Source organism: Lonchura striata, chromosome 1 (assembly GCF_050655825.1).
Source record: "Lonchura striata isolate lonStrDom1 chromosome 1, ASM5065582v1, whole genome shotgun sequence".
Lineage (NCBI taxonomy): Eukaryota > Metazoa > Chordata > Aves > Passeriformes > Estrildidae > Lonchura > Lonchura striata.
Genome location: NC_140703.1, coordinates 16,078,501 through 16,097,923, shown reverse-complemented (window position 1 = coordinate 16,097,923; position 19,423 = coordinate 16,078,501). Strand labels below are relative to the sequence as shown.

Genomic DNA, 19,423 nt, shown 5'->3' with positions numbered 1-19,423 from the left:
AGCAAAAGCATTAAATACAGAAATCATTGATGTTTAATAGGAAAATACTCTTGAGAGATAAAAAACCTTTGATATCCAAAGCAACTGTACAGATGTGATACACTTTTTAAACACACAGAGCAGTTAATTGTACTGTATGATTTTTGGAACTTTGTACTTCTGAAAGCAGCTTTAAAGTGCTTTGTCCCATTCATGTCACATCCCATAGAATGAATAGTGCACATGCAATGACATCTGGAGCTGGTAAATGCACGTTTTCCCCTGCTGGGAAAATGGCTATGCTTTAAAACCAACAGGGAAGTAAGATGGATGTATGGCTTTTTCTGTTATTTCTTAGAAATCCCCCACATAAAGGCCAGAGCATAACCCTATTTAAGCAGGTTCTCCTAGGAAATGATGGAATTGTAGTCTCCCCCCAGACTTGAAAGATGAGACCTCAGGTTCCACACTGGCAGGCACTAAGGTACGCAGTCTCACCTGAGTGAATCCAAGTTTGATCCGTCTTTGTTTGAAAGTCTTGGCAAACTGCTCAAGCTCCTCAAGGTCACTGGGCTCCTCCAAGCTGGGAGTGTCGATTCGCTTTGGTGTTGACTGGCTCTGTGGAAGTGGCTGAATGGGGGTCGCTGCTATTGTGCGTGTTGGGGTTGCTGGCTATTGAGACAGCAAGGAAGGGATGAAAATCAGGCTTAAGAGGATAATCAACAGAAATTAAATTCCTAAAAGGTATCTGATGTTCTTGTGAGAGAGGTCAGTGGATTGGACATTTTTTGAAATCTGCAAGTTCCTTCAGTATATTAACATTCCTCTTCACAACAAGCAAACACAATCCAGAAAACTACAATAGTATGACAGGCTTCTAACAGTTCTACTGTAACCAGTTAAAGAAAAGTAAGAGATGTTCAATGGTAACCAACAACTTTTACTTGCTGCAGAAGCTGCTCAAAGAAAGGCTGAACACACTCTACTTGATAGACTTCTATCACTTATAGACACCTTGGCATTCGTTCCTTTTGAAAAAAATTAAAATTTAATCTATTGGTCTTGTGAGGTGGCAGATTGTCGTCAGCCCAAAAGATTCAAATTTCCTATTTAATCCTGGAAGAGTGAGCACATACAGATGCAGCACACATGGCAAATTTCCTCCAATGCCATCTCTTGTGACTGACTCAACTGTTCAGGAAGAAAAGACTAGATTTACCTCTAACCCTTCAGTCGACAGTTGCAACAATAAAATGAACATACTAGTGACACAAGAAATTAAGCAAAGGCAATCTGCAGAAAATGATTCATTTTGGGTCACACTTTTCTTTTACATATAGGGTAATTTTCTAGGAAGTCTGTGGAAGGTTCACTATTCCTGAACATTGGCATACTAAAGCATTTTGTGATGCAACTAAAATAAATATCTGAAAAAAATTATCACCTTGGAAAATGTTCACAGGTGAACAAAATCTATTTAGATCTGGTATTGCACAGTTCAGACCTTATGTGCAACAAGAACACTGGAGACATGTTTTGAGTGCATAGCTCTAACTCCTTACATGCCATGATCAGGTGAGATGCAGAGACAAATCATCTACTCCAGTTAAATTCTAGTCAGCTTAGCTGGTGCTCTTCAGTAAAGTTGATTTCATGCCTCAAGTCCAGGCAGCACTAGAGTGTTATGCAGAGTCTATGCAAAGGTCCAGAAAAGGCTCTTCTGAAAGAATGGCCTACATATAGTGTAGCCTTTACATAACTCCTTATGTTGTTTTCCTCCTGGGTTAATGCAGTGTTGTGCAGTGCACAGCAGATGGTAGAGGGAGGTCAAGATCTATAATTCCATTACTTGAGAAATAATGTAATCATATATGATCTTTCTAGGACTGCAGATACATGTGTCACACTTAAAGGTTTTTAATATTTTTTAATTTACATTAATCATAGTGGGTAATTACTGCAATACTGATTTCACCCACTTTACATAATTTATTCTTTCTTAGTGGTTTTAATATTTTTTTAAAACCAAGAATAATCTTTAGTGTGGAATCATGCTGCTAGCTGAGGTATGAACTAGAGGTGAGACAAATTCCATTTTCCACATGGTGCATGAAAAATACTAGAGGTGGTATAATAGAAAATGTCGTTTTCTAAGACTCTGATAGACTCAGGCACCTTATTGCAGACTAGAAAATTCTTCTATGTAACCGAGGTGGCAGGAAGATACTGTGTGATATTACATGGTATTTGAGAAACAGCATGCAGCTATGAAACTAAACTGAACAGTAAAACCCAGAGCCAAGCACAACTAAATTTGCAGGAACATGCAACCTTAAAATAGATTTTCTTATAGTCTGAAAACTTAATCACAGAGCTCTAACATTTTAATATACATCTATCAGAATATTCAAATATTTCATTTCCAACAATCTCTTCAGTTTCACAGATGCTAACTGGTAAGACTGGCAATGACTTAGCAGTGATTGCAAAATAACTACACTAAAATAGATTACCACTGCAATCTTCAGAAAGAGGCTTGTCAGTGAACCTCTTTTGGAGCTTTTGAGGGAGCTCACACCTTGCTCCTCTGAATTTTCAAGAAAACCTTACAGGAAATTAAATGATGCTCTAGTGCCCTTAACTCAAGGTATCAATCATGAAAATTTCCAGCTAAAAAAACCACTTTAGAACGTTAAAGCCTGGAAAGAGGCACATTAGGGTGGGAGCTACAAACCTGAACTATCTAGAAAGACAAATTCACTGTTATAGCTATAACATCTATTCAGGTAACTAATACAAAGTCCATTCACTTGCCATAGTTTAAATCCCCTCAAAGCAAGTCATGAAGTGTAGAAAAAAGCCTGACCTGCGAGGCAAGGGTGATGCTTGGCTGAGACTGCAGGAGGTTGGCTTGGCTTTGCTGAGGTAGTTGCGTTAAGAGATTCTGCGCTTGCAGGAGACCTGGAGAGAGAAAAACGAGTGTTTGCTTTCTCATTCAAAACCACTAAAACATGAAATGAGGTAAAACAAGGCTCTTGCCAAATGGTGGAAAGTTAAAAAAAAAAAGAATGAGACGTGAGCTTCTGTTTCATCCTTGCATAGATACGTTCAGACTTTGGAGTTTTCAGCCCAGAATCCCCTTGCATTTCCCTGAGGTGGAAGTGGTGACAGAAGGGTAAGAGGGAGAGGTGTGTGTAAGTGTCCTCTGCAGAAAGAGTTGGTAGTGATCTAGGTCACCCCATGTGCAGGAATCATTTCCTGCCCCTTTCAGCATACAGAGTTTGGATACACCTCTTCTGGTAACCAAGAGCTGACCAAGAATTGCAGAGCCATATAAAAATACTAAGCACTTATGAGATCAAATTCAAAATCCTAAGCAAAACCACAAATTTCACTCCGTGATCACCCTCCTTCCTCTCCAAATCACCCTGTGCCAGCTGCCTAACTTTCTGGCAGAGTTAAGCAGACCACACCAGAAGACACAACAAGCCTAGATAACTCCCTCCTGGGTCAAATAAAGTAGGAATCTTTTGGAAAAGTAATTGGAATTAAAGTTTAGGTAAGATACTGAACACTGCTCAATTTTAACAAATAGAACCAACACTACACTGAATATAGGAAAACCCTGCTACTATGAAAAGGTGACAACATCAAAGAAGAGTTGCAACTGATAGAATCAATATGTATAACATGCTGTCAATCTCCAAATAAATTCCCTTACAGTCCACTATTTGTTCAGTTTATTAAATCTCAGAGGAAATTGAGTTACATGCCTGCATCTCTAAATTAACTGGAAACTATGAATACTTTTTTTCATTTCTAATGCAAAAACATAGGGGCATAATCTTGGCAAAAATATACCTACAGTTAGTCAAATCCCTCAATTTTACTGTGAAAAATGTTAACTGTTATTTTTTAGGTACCTCCTGACTACAACTATCAATTTCCACTATAATAATTAAGAACCCAACTAATTAAACTTACACTTCAATTTACCTAGTCCCTAAAACCCGGGGGGAACAACAGATGGATGGACTGCTATGCCACCATCAGCTATATACCACTTCAATTCAACATCATCAGCTGCCTGATCTACCTCTTAGAAGAATAAAGGCAGGGGAAACAGAATTTAGGACTTGATAAATACTAAGTGAGGAACTGGATGCTTTATGCAAGGTTAAGGCCAAAAGAGACATAGAAAGAGGGATTAACTATGGTCAAGAAGGAGAAAATGTATCCTTAGTAAGGGATACACAAGCACAGAAGAATTATCATCTGACAGCAATACCTGATTTTTGTTTAATGAAGAGATGAATATGTATTTTAAACAGAATGTATTGCTATTGAGATGCTCAGGACCTACAGAATATAGACAGCTCCTTATGTAATATAATAGCACAGCACAGACAACAATATAAATTTGCTTTGCAGCACATAATCAATGTGTTCCAGCTGTGTTTTAGAAAAAACACTGTGAGGGAACAGAGCTTGCTCAAGGAACTTTCAAGACAGCCATCTACTACAGCTACACATTACTTTTTACAATGCAAATGTTTGTTCACTTGAAAGATGATTTTAGCTGCCCAAATACAAACGTTAATTAGTAAACAGCCACCTTTAGGTGCAGAGTTTTTTACCTTAATTCAGTGATAGTGAATTTTAAACTGACAGCTTGAAAGAGAAAGGGGCAAACCCATCACACTGTCATTACAGAGTGGCTGTAAACAAACAAATAAAAACCAGGCAGCTGAGTGATGACATTTGAGTTCTAGTCCACTGGTAACACCATCGATTACAAGTTACTGACTTGTCTTATGACTGCAATCAGAGTAATTAGGACTGGCCTTTGGTGACTTTCTGTCCCCAGAGAAATCCAAGAGGATGTTTTTCTGGCAGTAACAATTTTGCTAAAGAGCACAAGATGACTAGACTCTTCCTAATTTTATTCTCACTCATATGTCTGAAGTAATTATAATGGAATTATCGGTATAAAATAATCTGAACATGTTTAATCTACTCTGTTTTTACATAATTTTATCCTATGTAAGAGGTGCTGACACAAGGTGCCACAGGCAGAAATTGGAGACAGAACAAGTCAATTCAACCTGCAGCTGACTGAAGGGGATGGGGAAAGCAGCTGGATCATTTTGGAAATATGTCTCTCCCCCTGATCACAGCCTTTTCAGGCAGTTGCCATGCACACACTTTGGGCAGTCCTTGGCTCTCATGGGTGGGCAGCTGCAGTTCTCTTTGAACCAGTCTTGAACCAGTCTAAGCTTCTCCTTTTAGGCACCTGCTGAGATCCTGGCATTTCAAACACTGCTGTTTCCTCAAAAACTCATACTGGCACCAATACTGTTTACCATCTTTGTTACCAAGAAGGCTCATGGGACAAGATATATTCTTAGCAGGTCTGTGGACAATACCAAAGATGGGGAAGTGGTCAACAGGCCAGAAGCCAGAGTCTAGATCAGCTGGACAAATGAAACCTCATGAAGATTGATGGAGGAAAATACAGTGTTCTGGATGGGAGCTGGAATAACCCTGAGCAGCAATACTGGTGGGCACTGGCTGGCTGGAATGCAGTCCCACAGGGGTTCCTGGAGGACAATCTGATGAACATGAACTGGCAGTGTGTCCTTTCAAGACAGCCAACCACATCCTGGGCTGTACTTACAGGAGTGCAGCCAGCAGGTCAAGGGTTGTGCTTCTCCCCCTTCACTCCACAGCTGGAGTCCTGCTGTCAGCCTTGGGCTTCCCAGTACAAGGCACAAGCCCATCCTGGATTTTCTGCATCCAAGGCCCAGCAGGGTGGCTAACAGGATGGAACAGGTAAGTAAGCTTTTATTTTTTAGCCTGATAGAAGGTGAGATCCTACTGCTTTCTTCAAGGGCAGAAATGGACTCTGCTCTAGGGTACATTGTAATGAGATGCAATGGATATCAAAACATGGAAAACTCCAACTAGATATAGGAAAACAATTTTTAATTTTTAACATGATAGCAGTTAACTCTTGGGGCAGGTACTTGAGAATGTTGCAGAAACCCCATTCTTGGACATGTTCAATTCAACTGGCTGAGGCACTGAATAGCTGCTGTAATTGGACCTGCTTTGAACAATTCTACCTGGTCTCCAGAGGTCCCTTCCAACCCACATGATTTTTTTGAACCTATAAAAGCTGCTATTGTACTTGTATACTTTACAGAGGTTGTATCCCTAACCCTCTGCCCTGGGTTTTAAGTCTAGTGGTATTATTGCATTAAATATGGCACACAGATCACCTATATGGCACTCTGAAAGAATGACTGCATGCAGGCAGATAAGGATCTATGCAGAACTATGATAGCTTAGAGTATTTTTTTAATAGTAAATAGATCTATTGTCATTCAGGATTTTTCCTGTAATGTTTAAGAGTAGCATGAATAATGGTCCAAGCCAAAAAAACTCTTCCTGCTAGCCAAGAGTCCCCTAGGACTGATCTGGGGTTCAGTTCTATCTAAAATTAAACAAAAGATAAAACAAACATTCAAGCACAGACTTTTCCAGCATAATTTTAAAAAAGTTGGCCCAGAAGCATAATGCATAATTCATCCCAAACTGATCTCTCAAAAGAGTGAATTTTTTCATGTAAGAACTTGACTGCTTTATCTCTGCCAAAGCTGTTCATCCTCTCACTGGAAGTTAGCTTGCAAGACAAAGCCATTACAAGGACTTTCACGTGAGTGAGGTCTCAAAGTCTGTATAACACATATGAAAGAAGAAAACAGGATAGGATTTGGCCCAGGCAACTTTATAAAAAAAGAAAAAAAGTCATAAATGTAGTCTTTAACAATAAATAGCAATAATTGAGACTAAGTAGATCCAGTTTCAATGTTTATAGTTAATTAGCTTGTCTTCCACATTTTCCTTTCTGGATATTTTCTTTATAAGTACTATTTCTAAATCTCACTGCGATACAGCCTTTGCTTAGATCTCAACAACTCCTGTTTGCAAGATTAATTTATATTAAACACAGCACCACTTCCCCCTCTGTTCAGATTTTTACTGATACGATTTGTATTAGCAATATCTCACAAGTAAAAAGGTGAACAGTCACCTGATGAGGGTAATATTTTTTAGAAGCAGCTCTAATTGTAGTAGGGGATGTTAAATTGATTATTTTAGAGACAGCTCTATTAGATACAAGAATAGATACAAGAGATATAAAGGTATTACAAGGTGCTACATTCCTGCTGGTGACTTTAACAATAATATGAACAACAGTTGCACTGAATAAGAAAATGTTCAAAATTTCTATTTCCATTCAATCTTTTCCATATCTGCTGAGGCTTGAAACAATTCTTTCAGTTATGATGTTATCAATTATCAGCCATGAAAAATGGGAACCTAAAAATTTGTTTCATATAACTCCCTAAATAGCCAGAAATTGTGTGGAAAAGGAAGGTGACTACATTAGACATACAGCAGTGGATTTATGGGGAAAATTTCCTATCTGCTGCTGGGAGCTATAATACGTGTATTGCAGAAAGATAGTAGAATAACATCCTGATTATTGATTAATATTTTAGGCATTGAATTTCCTATTTTTTTCAAAAGTTGGATCTCTGCTCTCTGTTCAACCCCTTCAAGAATTTTTATGTTTGTTATTAAATGTGTACATATATAAAGCTCCATGCAGTACCAATGAAGGATCAAAAAAAAAAAAAAAATAATGCCATTAGTTTTGAAGAAATCTCTATGCTAGTTTCTTTAGAATATTTATTACTTTATGAAGCTGACTAATGGAGCAATAGGACATGAACAACATAGAAAAGTCAGATGCAACAGCAAATAGCAAAAATAAAAATACACACTTTCTCAATCGTTCTCATAAATAATAATGTACTATTTGAGATCTTATAACAATAACCATGAAACACTGCAAAAAAAACATATCAAAAAGTGATATAAGGGGTATTATGACATACATGTTGCGTTATCATTGAGTGGTCATAAAGAAAATGAGATCTATTAAAGCATTTCAGCATTTCTGGCCTATGGTCAGAATTCAGCATATAAATCTTCCTACATTTTTGAGCTATTCAGTTGTCCAGGCTGCACATTACCAGTAAAACATGATGCCTCTACCTACACTGCGTCACTGATGACAGCAATATGCAGGTCTTAAATTGCAGCGAAGAAATGATTTTTCAGGGATGGCCTCTGGAAAAGGCACTATGAAAATCTCACCTAGTACTTATTCTACTTCAGAAGATTTGAAGCAACCAAGAAAGCCTTCACTTCTATAATGCAAACAACTCATTTTGGGGGATGAATACAATTTGCTTCTCTTAGTTTTCCTTTTTGTAAAGCATCTTCAAAGGTAGTTTAGAAAACCAGTAGAATTTGGCTGAAAAATGTAGGCAGACATCAATACCAATGAGTTTTTCAAAACAATGTTTTTGTGCTTGCTCTTTTCTTGAAAAAAATTATTAAAAAAAAAACAACCAAGCACCTACTTTGAAGAATTCTTGAGCTAAATTTTAGTGTTTTGATTTCTTCTAGTACCGTATGTTAAGTTTACAAGTTCTGCTTCATTTTAAGAAAGGAGTACATCATTAAATGCTTTCATGAATAGCCTTTCAGCCATTTTCTTCCAGTACTGGTATAAAATCTCTCCTAAATCAAGTCCTATTAAAAGGAAGGTAATTTTGACTAACCCTTTATTCAAATGTGAGAGCATTCAGACAGTAAGAGCCCTTCAGCGTAATGGAAAGCCAGTTCTATCCAAGTCATAGTATGTAAGAAGGAATGATGCATGAAAAAATTGAAAGGAACAGAAAAAAATGAGGTGCAAAGAACTGCTTTATAGGACAGCCAGGCTCTGCAGGACTCTTCAAGCATAACAGGATTTGCCTTCTGAGCAAGAATCTTTGGATTACCAGACCTGAACAACTGAGTAGAGTTCATGTAGAAGAGAATGGAGGGAAAAAAGGCCATTGGAGTATATCAGCATAAGAAGCCATGGCTAAATGCAGTTTTCCGTGGGCATCAACAAATGGGGTGCAATCAGCACTGTGATGCATTGCAGCCTGAACACATCAGTCCTCAGAACAAAGCTAGTATACTTAACTGCTCTGACACAGCACCACCTACCACTGCCTTGTCTGTCTTTGCACGGAACTCATACCCAGTGCATTGCCAAAATATTATTATAAGAGCTGGTACATAAATCCAGCATTCTAGCTCCTTTCCCAAGGTGTTAATTATTAGTTCAGTTTATGATAAAATTCATTGTACCCTCTTTAGGCTTAAGTACTTTTCCAAACTCCCACAAGGACTTTTGATTTTGTAATCTTTTTTCCAGTCTGTCTTGCTTTTGACTGAGATAGAGTTAATTTTCTTCTTAATTGCTGGTACAGTGCTGCGATTTGGATTTTGGATGAGAACAATGTTGATTCCACACTGATGTTTTAGTTATTGCCTATCAGTATTTAGAGTCAAGGAGGAATTTTCAGCTTCTCACACATCCCACCAGCAAGCAGGCTGGGAGGCACAAGAAGCTGGGAGGGGACAGAGCCATGACAACTGACCCAAACTGGCCAAAGGGATATTCCACAACACGTGGTCTCATACTCGGGCTATAAACCTAGGGGGGGAAAGCTAGCTGGGAGCCACTGCCTGGGAGAGGGCTGGGCATTGATATGAACCATCTGAGTTTCACTTTCTCCCCTAAAAAATGCTATGTACAATCTGCTTTTGTGGCAAGGAGCACTTACCCTGCTGCCCCTGCGGCGTTTGTGAGATGATGAACTGTGCTGGCTGCAAGTTGGTTGTTGGATGCACCAACACAAACTGTTGCAGGTTGAGATTCTGCTGCTGAAGCTGCTGCAAGTGCTGCAAATCCTTAAGGAAACGGGAAGGGGGGAAAAAAAAAAAAGAAGAAAAAAGAAAAAATAGAAGACAAAAAAAAAAAAAAAAGAAAAAAAAAGAGAAGACAAAAAGAAAAAAGCAAAAAACGAGAAGACAAAAAAAAAAGAAAAAAGAAAAGAAAAAAAAAGAAAAGAAAGAGCTGTGTGTTAGACATGTAAGTCAGCAATTATTCCAAATACAATATTTCCTATCAACCAGGTACACTCTAACATTTAGAGATAAAAGTGGATGTCAAACACAGCAGAAGTCCTGCTACTGAATATCCTTTAGAATGGCAATTTGAATTTCACTTTCATTCTTAAAACCAAAGTTATTTACTACATAACCCAGCAAAGTATACCCATAACTGTTCTGTTTTAAAAACAAAACAAGCAAACCAATCTCCCTTCCCCCACAGATTCAGGAGTTTTAAAATACATTAAAGTTATCAGCACAAAGATCTCTCAAACTTATTTTCTGAGGATGGAACTCTGCTACAAATCAAGCATATTAGCTGGGAGCTATTTTTTTTTTTTTTTTTTTTTTTGTAACAACAGTCTGCAATTACCATTTGAATCAACAACAGGAAAGCAAAATAGTACAGATTCCTTGTTAGCACTCTGGTTCTTCAGTTCAAATTTCAGAAAGTAGCTAACTCAATTAGTAAATATGTTTCATTTGTTCTGAAACAAATTACGCTTAATAGAGATGACTATAATGAAAGTTTAAAAGGAATAATGCAAAAGACTGCATTATTGTAGGACCCTACTTTTATGTATTTAAACCATTCAGGACTATTAATTTTCTATAATTAAATTACAAGTCTCAGTGTAAAATGTTAATCTCTGAGAAACTGAGTTTTCAAGAAAAATGCTTCAACTTGACATTTAGCTGGAGAATGAAAACACAGAGAACTGCTTAAAAATACTGTTCCCCATAAACAGCCTTTTATCTTTCATCTCCAAACAGCACAAGAGCAAGCGCAACTGAAATTTAAAAAACACACTGTGAAGTCAGTCAACATAACAGTGGTAATCCATGAAAACTATCTAAACACACTTATTGGATTTTTCCATCTTTCCAGGAAGAATCTATTTCAAAATACTCACCCATCAGGTGGAAAAAAGCCTGAATGAAAAATTACACAAACCAAACCAAGCAGACAAGAAGACTCCCCCAAAGCTCTGTTTCAGGGAAGTCATTCAGGTCCCTGTTTGCAGAGAAACCCTGTTCAGGTGCAGCAGTGCCCGGTGTGGCTGCTTGGAACTGTTCACCTTCACACAGCCCCAGACACACCTGAGGAACAAAGAGCTGCTCCTTGGGCTGATGCAGGTGACTGAGCACTCCCACAACCTGCTCAGCCAGAGGATGGGACAGGCCATTCACTGCCAGCAGTGGATTTGCAGATAGAAGTCAAGACACACTGAGAAGGAGAACTTCTTTCTTACACAACGCTGTTATCTGTGACCTTACATTATTTTAATTTGTTAAAACTGTAACTTGAAACTTGCAAAAATCTCCTTCTGGAGATGAGGGGTGGGGAATGTCAGAAAGGAAGACTAGAGAGGGGAAAAAATAGGGAGTCCACTGATTTATGAGACCATAGACAGACTTTATAAGAAAATGACTACTTAACCTGCATTACACAGACACTGGTCATCAATCACTTGGGCTACTTAGCCCTGTTAAGTCCAAAGCATGCAGTGTAATAATATGGTAGACAGACACCAGATGGATTGATCAAGCAATGGTCTTCAACAAATAGAAACTTCCATTTTATAAGAGAATAGTAAAATTTTAAAAAGTGTCCACGAGCAAAAAAGTGGTTTTAAAGTCAATGGTATTGTTTGCTTTCAGAAAATTGCAGAAATAATGCAACAATTCCTATGAAATCAAGGCAAAGTTCCTTCATGAAAGAGAGCAATAATTACTCCAGTTCTATCCTGGAACTCTATGTTTTTTATAACTTCTTATCCTAGGTCAGAACCACAACCAAAACCTCTTACTTCTTGAGCTCAACACAACATGGATCTCCACTCATTTATTCGCTGATTTTCAATGCTCAGCTGGTTGCCTCTGCAGACTGTACTGGCCCTCCAGCTCAGAGGGGGCTCATATTGGAATGGATGTGAGGACTGGATGAAGAGCTGAAAACAGAAATGGAAAGAGCTGGGCAAGCTGACTGAGCTTGTGAACACTGGGCAGAAGGAAAGGAAATAAAGAGAGGCTGCAGGATGAAAACAGAAGTAGACAAGAGAAAAAAAAAAAACATAAACACAAAAGGAAGAGTTGGGAAGACACTGTGGAAAATAAAAGTATCAATGGAAAAACAGATAGGTTAAGGACCTCTCCCAATCAAAAGCAAACAAATGAAATCAACACAGATGACCAAGGAGATCTCAGATGATTTGAAGCACCCCCACAGGAGACAGAGTTACATGCAAGAAAGAATACAAAGAAACAGTGGCAATGTACCTGTAAGATCAAAGGAGGAGAGCTTTTTGTTTAAGACTATAGTATTCATAACACTGGCTACCTAGCCAAGACATGACAGCTCTTATCATCAGGCTCTTACACTTTAATATGAGAAAACTGTTTTTAAATTGAGGCCTCAGGGGGAACTGATATAAGCAATCTTATTCTGTGCATCTGCCTTGGTAAATGGTATGTTGGCTAAGTCTTGTTTAAATACAGAAATATAATTCTGCAACGCAAAATGAAAATGATACCTCCAAGGCTAATCACTCCTAAATAGCCCTACCAGCCCCTCAAATGCATTTGAAATCCAGCCTTATTTCCACCTTGGGAAAGTTTTATTATTTAGTTAATTATACCATTACAATAAATCTCCCAATAGCAAACACACAAACAAACCTGACACTGTTCTCCTATACCAATCTTTCTTTCCTCAGTGTTAAAATCTGTATGCTACCATAAGCACATGGAAAGAAATGGGAAGACTTTCAGGGAGACATGCATGTCTTCTCATGCTGCCTAGCAATTTAGAAAGATCAAAACAATCCAAATCCCACCTCAGCAGAATAATCTATCAAGTGCTATGTCTTGCTGTGAGGAAGATTTTTTTTGTTAAAAAAAAATATCTAAATTTCTAAATTCAATGCTATTTCCAATTACAGCTTCAGCACAAACTTAAGCATCGACTCATTTTGAGATTTACATCATATAAATAGACCCTGGAAGCATAGACCCTGAAAACAAGGAAGTTTATTAAGAACCCCAGAAGTTGATACACAACTGTTTAGTGTCAAATCAGGAGCAGCATGAGCTCCTCACCAGGCTGCTGCAGCAGATACCTTACGTGAACTGCAGTGCACATTAAAGAAGTCATGCTTTTGCAATTAGTTAATTAAAATAAATATGGTAATCCTCCTGCTGCAGAGACCTGCCAGTTAATCAATTATTCAAAAACCATCAATTAAAACAAACATTCAGCTATTTGTATAATCAGCTATATATTTACAATAGCAACACAAACAAAGCTGAGCACTGCTTACAAATCCTTGCCAAGATGGATCAAAGCAAGCATGGTGCTATCTACCTATGAACCTAGATGGTAGATGTTTTCCATAAGTACCTCAAATTAGATGCAACACCTGCACAATTTATGCCGTGCACTTTCATCATAAGGAGCAGTTAACAAGCTTCAACCAAACTCATTTATGTATCAAAATAATCTATCCTAAAACACATTAATTGTAAAGTCAAGCACTTAAGTAATTAAAAATGTCAGAAAACAAGTACAACTTTAATTTGTTCTGCACATGGCAACTACAAGATCACATGCTATTTTTCAGAGAGCCTTTAGCTCACTCATGTGCACAAATCAGACAATGCTGCCTTCGGAAACTCTTATTTGGTAGCATATGCCTGATCTTTCCAACTCCCCTCAAACATTTCTCTGAAGATTTTCTGAGTTCTGGAGCAAAAGGCAGTACAAAACTAATAATTGTAAGTGCTTCACACATTTTCAGAGCTTTGCAGTGAGGCGGGAGAGCAGGATTAGAAACCTCTCACATGCATCACCAATGGTATCCAGTGCTTTGGTGGCCTATTTGACAAACCTAAGGTCAGATAGTTCAAGGTACCACACTTCAGTAAAGCAGACCTTGCTATTTTAAGCTGCACACCTGGAAGAGGAGAAGCACACACCTGTGGATTGCTTACATATATGTTAAAAGACTCACATCCCATCAAATGGGAACTCTGTGACAGGTGCATGGAAAGATGTCAGAAGCTATAACCAACAACTTCCTTGACAAGGACATTCCCCATTCTCTCCTTGAAATCTGTCTGCATTATTGCCTACAGACAGTCTTAAAATTATGATATGATCTTGAGAATTACAAGTTTCCTTGAATGCTACATCCTTCAGTCATCTCCATATCATGCCAGTGAAGTGGAATCCTTTCCTAAAAGAGGTGTTATTTGGTGATGCGACTTCTCACACTGCAACAAGAGCTTCAGTGGAAGGAATCTCATCAACACAGCAACATCAGCACTAGCCTTTTAAAAATAGGATGGCACCACTCTGGCCTAAGGACAGCTAGAGAGGTCAGAACTTCTAGACCAACACCACAAAAGTTTGTCACTTCAGCTAATGAAAACCTGATAGCACAGCCAGGCTGTTATTCAGCTATTGGACCAGCACAGTAAAGGACTTCACAGACAATTGCAACATTTTCATTCTTGTCCTTAATCAGACCTCATGTTCCCTTTTTAGACACTTCATCCCAGTTGAATGCAAGAGAAAATAGCCTGAACAGAAAGCATCAGAGACTTAAAGAACTTGCCGACTCTATGAAGCAGTGACTTTGAAGATTATATACTCCACACTCTTTGCACAGCTAGACTAAGAAAACTGGTATTATGAACCAAGAGCTTTAATCTATGGAAAGATAGACCTCAGCATGAGCAAGACAATCCCCACCTCATAGTACTCAAGATGTTTAAGCTGGACATTTGATTATCCTTGTCCACAGGTCTAAGGATTTTCCACACCACATACAGTAAGCACAGAGTTAGTGCCACTGCAATCTCCACACTGAATTAAGCCAGTCCTGGAAGACCCAGGAGGTTCCTTATTGCTTCTAGTAAGCAGACCATCCACAGAGAGCAGTCCTTCAGAACTGACATGTCTTTAGCACCAGACCATGAGACTGGGCAGATTCCAACACCTGACTCATTCTCCAACTTTTTCTCCAGTCACACAAGAGTGGCCATTCTTTGCCTTGGAACAAACAGCATTAAACACCAAGCCAAAATAGCACACAAATGGGTCAAGTCAAACTGCCATTCTTCAGCTCTACCATTTTGCTTCTAACAAGCACCATCTGGGTCCGACAAGTATCCTTTTTGATACACAGCCATCACTTCCCATCCATGCAGGTCTTAACAAGTGCAACTTCTGTGGGCATCTTTCCATACCTTTTCTTCTCCTTCCTCACGCTAACTACAAGGAGGAAAACTCAGAAAACACAGCATCTACTCAGATTCTGGTACAAACTCAGAAGCCCAGTGGAACTGAGGAGCAGCTGGCACACGTTCCTTGCTAAGACTATCAAACTTCAACCTCACCATCCAACAAAACACAAGAAAAAACTAACAATACTCGAGGACTCTAGCAACTCACTGAGCGAGGAACAACGAATTTGATTCGAATGGTGCAATCAGTCAAAAACCTCTTTTGTTCTCCACCCTCTCAAGCCTCAAGGCTCACCTGTGCAATCTGTATTGGCTGAGATAGAGGGATCTGCGTCATCGGCGTCGCAGCAGAGGCCGAGATGGTGGCACCAGCAGCGCTGTGCTGCTGACTGGCTGAGTGCTGCACTGCAGCCGCCAGCAACTGGGCCTGCGCCTGTTGGAGCAATAACTGTTGCTGGGCTGGCGTCAACGTGAGCTATAAACAATTAGAAAACACAGCCATTAATAATGGGAAGAGCCACTTCAGCTACAAAGTCATTAGATAGCTCAGTACTAGTTATGTTAACCAGGCAATCCTAGGGTTATTCCACTAACTGGCCAAGGGCTCTGGCCTGAAGGAAGGACAGCTGGCTCCTCCATACAATGTGGGAACCAACCTAACACAGGCCTGACACAAACCAAACTGCACCACCACCAACATCTGCACTTATTGGAACCTACAGAACCTAACTCTGCTCCTAAGTTTTCCTCACAACTCTACCAGGAGTTTCAGGGAAAAAGCAATTAAGTAGCAAGCAAAAGAAAAGAATCACTATTGCCAGGATTTGAAAGGAAATTTACACCCAGCAGAACAGCAAGTGATTAGCCAGATGAATGTGAAGCAGGAATGCTGGCTATGGCTACTGAACAAACTGATAACACCCCAGCTGCTTCACATTAGCATGAATCCCTGCCATATTCCATCATTTCTATTATGCCCTAAGATATAAGTAAAGAACATGAGCTCCATTTGTTTCTCTCCAAGTCTCCCCATCTGCCTTTTTTTTTTTTTTAATAGAATAGAGTTGGCAACTTTACATCCCTTCCCTTTCCCAAACACACATTATCTCTGTGGAACAGGTGGCAGCAGTCTCTCCTTTACATGTAAATGAATCTTGATGCCCATATTTACGACAACCCATATCTGCATAGGCCTGGAGTTCTGAATGTTTCACTACAGCAGACAATCATGCATTACAACAAACCAGTATTTTCTGAGAATACAAAAAATAATAAAATATGCCAGGTTTTAAAAACACATTGAAACAGTCTCACTTTTAAAACTTTCAATGCTTATCTGAAAACTAAATAGGATGTTTATTTACATAGTAACATAGGAGAAGATTTAACAACTGAGCCTGAGATTAAGAAGTCATTTCATGTAAGTGTAGGGATGATCTAACCTAACTTCAAATCATAAATATATTGTTGGAGCAACTGCCCTAAGCTTATTAACACACAAACTCTTACACTGCAAAGCTGATTATGTGGAAGCAATAATTCACACACTTGCTCTTTTCTGAAATGACTGAAAGCCTTTACAACAATTCAGAAACACCAGAAAGCCTAAAAAATCAATTATCCCATATATACTCCCAAAGCTTTGCAATTAAAAACACCTCAAAATCAGTAGGTTAAAAAAAAAATGGTTCAACAGGCTTAAGTAAAGTCCTAATAGAGTTACTTAAAAAGAAATTTGTTTGAGAAGAGGAAAAATGCACAATTCCAAGAATTTTTGTTCTTCACCCATCTGAAAGATTCAGTCTTGTTCTCCCCCATGCCTCATTTTAATCTTGAAAAAAAATAAAAATTCCTCTTTATCACATCAGTGAGTGTCTCATTTGTAACTGTTGCAAAACAACAGGTTTTAATTTCATTGCAGGGCCAAAAGGGATACTGAGAACAGAGAGAAAGAATTCTTTGTTGCTGTTGTTCGGAAGCAAATACTTAGCGACAAACCCGAAATATTACAGTCTGCTTATTTTTCTGGGAAAATATTTTCTGTTGCCACTTCCACTGAAGTTCCTCCTACGTTAAAGGAAGTTGCAGTGACACCTGTGTGGGACTGCAGCATCCCTGGGTAACTCTTACCCCGGTGATCTGTCCTCCGGCCAGCATGAGCTGGGTCTGGGGTATGGCCGCCTGCACTGAAGGCTGCTGGGAAGGCTGGCTTGGCTGCTGAGAGTCCCCAGATTCTTCATTAGATTTAGACTAGTCAAAAAAAAATACAACTCTTTATAGTGTAAAACAGATGTTAATGTATGACGCTGCTATCTCAACACTGCACAATAAAAATCTTTCATCTGCATACGAAAAGCCCTTGGGTTTATTTTAAGAGTGTGTTTAAGCAATGGTTCTGTGTGCCCACCATCTCAGCTACGATTGCTGAGACACGTCGGTAGGTAATGCAGCTTAAGGAAAACAAAGAGACTCTCTGGTCTCCTGTAACTCTCTGACATTATTTTCAGGTCTCACTTCATTTTACACCATGCAACTGAAGCTGATTATACCTTTCACCATGAAGAAAGAGAAGGTTGTTAAAATTATTCATTGCCTAAAATGCTGAACAATGGAATGAGGGAAAGGAGACTGCGTTTCCATTTACTCTATCTCCATCCTGTTCCTCTAAGTCATCATACTGTTGGCTTATACAGAACCTTTTTGAAAAATCCTCACAGGTTTCTCTACCTACAGCAAGATATATAATATATACAGTGCTTTTAAATACTCAGCGCATTTATTTAATTGAATACTGCTTTATTTTAAAAGATTCAAGTTTATTTTGATTTATTTTTGTGGTTTGCTTGTTCATTTTTTTTAAAGAAGAAATTGTGAAGACATGAGGGAGGAAATGCAAGTGCATGAAGGGGGGAGCGAGTTTTATGATAATTAAAACTGGTTATGCAGAACATTACAATTCTGCATAGATTTGCATATTCTCCACCACCTGTTTTGGGGACTGCAGAGCAGGCTAATTAACATAAAGGCTCTGATTAATTCTGCCAGTCATTGAGCGATAATTACAGCACAGGACTGTAAACATTCTGCACTGGAGATACAGCCTGTTTGCCAACATCTCTCTCAGGGATGGAAGTTTACCATGGCAACCAAGGCAATTTTCTGCCTCCTTCCTCTTAGAAAGGAAGGTCACTATACCTCCTCTTCTTTCCAAATTGTTATTATGTATAAGTGGGTCCACATTCTATTGCATTTCATGTAATGCACTACCTACATTCTTTAATAACATGCAATACTGAAACCAGTTTTCAATAAAACTGCATCCCTTGCCCCTTTAATATAGTACAGAGAGGAAGTAGAATGTTAACAGATAAACTGAAGTGCTCAACATCATAGGAAAGTTCGAAAGCTTTGTTGTCTCACAAACATTATTAAATAACAATTACTCTGACTTTGAGATCACTGTGTGTTATTTACACAAGCAGTCTGAACTAGCCACATTATATACTTAATGCTAGGTTATATTCCTATATTCAGTTACCAGAAGGACAAATTGCAACGTAATACTCACTACATGTTCAAAGTAAGTTAAAAAAAAGAAGAACATGAATTATTCCTGGAGTTTTAAGGATTGCATGATACCACACCTGACTAAAATTCAGCATTAAGTTATGGTCACTCCATGTTTTAAACAACTCCAGAGCCTGTATGCTTACAAATCCTGAACCTGATTTACAGTTGTAGAAGTGTTATTCCTTCTTACCTATCACTTGCAAAACTAGTCAGACTGAAAAAACTGAGTAATGTATCATAGGTTAAGAACTATCTCTACTGATGCTGTTTGGGGTGAGAGAAGGATGAGCAGCAGAAGGTAACTGTCTTTACCTGTACATTTAAGGACTGAGCAGCAGCCTGTAAACTTGTTCCAGCGAGCTGGACCTACAACAGTGCAAAAATGGAAATGAAATAATGTAGAATCCACAGAAAACTAATAATGTAAAAAGAACAATCTCCCCACCCGCATTCAAAAAAAACTCCCCCAAGAACAGAGTATGCCCCTCTAACACCTGAATCAGTGGAATGGGGGCTGTACTCCAGGTTGAAACAGATGTGT

General features: G+C 38.7%; 1 protein-coding gene across 15 annotated transcripts in view; it reads right to left on the bottom strand.

Moving 5' to 3' along the window:
* POU2F1 (POU class 2 homeobox 1) overlaps positions 1-19,423 on the bottom strand; it is a 116,937-nt gene that overhangs the window by 23,595 nt on the left and 73,919 nt on the right. For 4 of the 15 annotated variants that reach the window (XM_085590065.1, XM_021550166.4, XM_085590053.1 and 1 more), the window contains 6 exons: positions 19,195-19,248; positions 17,443-17,562; positions 15,608-15,787; positions 9,738-9,864; positions 2,846-2,940; positions 478-651 (listed from right to left, as the gene is read on the bottom strand). In XM_085590065.1, the coding sequence (XP_085446191.1) occupies positions 478-651; positions 2,846-2,940; positions 9,738-9,864; positions 15,608-15,787; positions 17,443-17,562; positions 19,195-19,248 (750 nt within the window). The remainder of the gene's footprint in view (positions 1-477; positions 652-2,845; positions 2,941-9,737; positions 9,865-15,607; positions 15,788-17,442; positions 17,563-19,194; positions 19,249-19,423) is intronic. The other 11 variants (XM_085590020.1, XM_021550165.4, XM_085590029.1 and 8 more) reach the window with 9 other exon arrangements.